Raw genomic sequence first — 569 nt, 5'->3', positions numbered from 1 at the left:
GGGGCCTGGCTCAGCGTCGCCAGCTCCGAGGTCTTGCCAGGCCGGTGTAGGCTCCGCGACCGCTGCTGTCCGGGGCTGGGGACTTTGGCTGGAGCTGCGGACTGTGCCAGGCAAGGGGGCACCACCTTCCGCGGTGTGGCTCGGGGGCCGGGGATCCCTTTGGGCTGGGCACGAGGTGCCGGACTGGGCACATAGATCACTGTTCGTCCCCGGAGCACAGCTGGCACCCCGGGCGTGGTCTTCTGTGTGCCACGTGGCTTCTCCGGGCCTGCAGGGGAACGGGGGCTCCCGCTGGTCTTGGCTGAGGCTGCGCCCCGTTTCTCTGGCCGCCGGGCACTGCCCATTTCGCCCCCCGCCTGTCGTCCCTTCCTGTGTTTGGGGGGCTGTAGGGTAGACCCCACTGACAGCCCGGATACAAACGACAGGATGGAGTCGGACTCGGATGAGGCCTCGCGCGTGGCAGCTGCTGCCTGGTGCAGCCACGTGACGATGGAGTTGGCGCCCTCTTGGATGGCGCGCCACTCCACGCTGTCCAGGTCAGAGGCCCGGTCCGAGCCCGCTGCCTCCTC

General features: G+C 69.4%; 1 protein-coding gene across 1 annotated transcript in view; it reads right to left on the bottom strand.

Annotated features, from left to right (window-relative positions):
- APC2 (adenomatosis polyposis coli 2) overlaps window positions 1–569 on the bottom strand; it is a 26360-nt gene that overhangs the window by 1833 nt on the left and 23958 nt on the right. The window contains exon 17 of the mRNA XM_011997467.1: window positions 6–566. Coding sequence (XP_011852857.1) covers window positions 6–566 — 561 coding nt within the window. The remainder of the gene's footprint in view (window positions 1–5; window positions 567–569) is intronic.

This window comes from Mandrillus leucophaeus, unplaced genomic scaffold, assembly GCF_000951045.1.
Source record: "Mandrillus leucophaeus isolate KB7577 unplaced genomic scaffold, Mleu.le_1.0 Scaffold54, whole genome shotgun sequence".
Taxonomy (NCBI): Eukaryota; Metazoa; Chordata; class Mammalia; order Primates; family Cercopithecidae; genus Mandrillus; species Mandrillus leucophaeus.
This window is presented reverse-complemented; position numbering and strand designations above follow the sequence as displayed.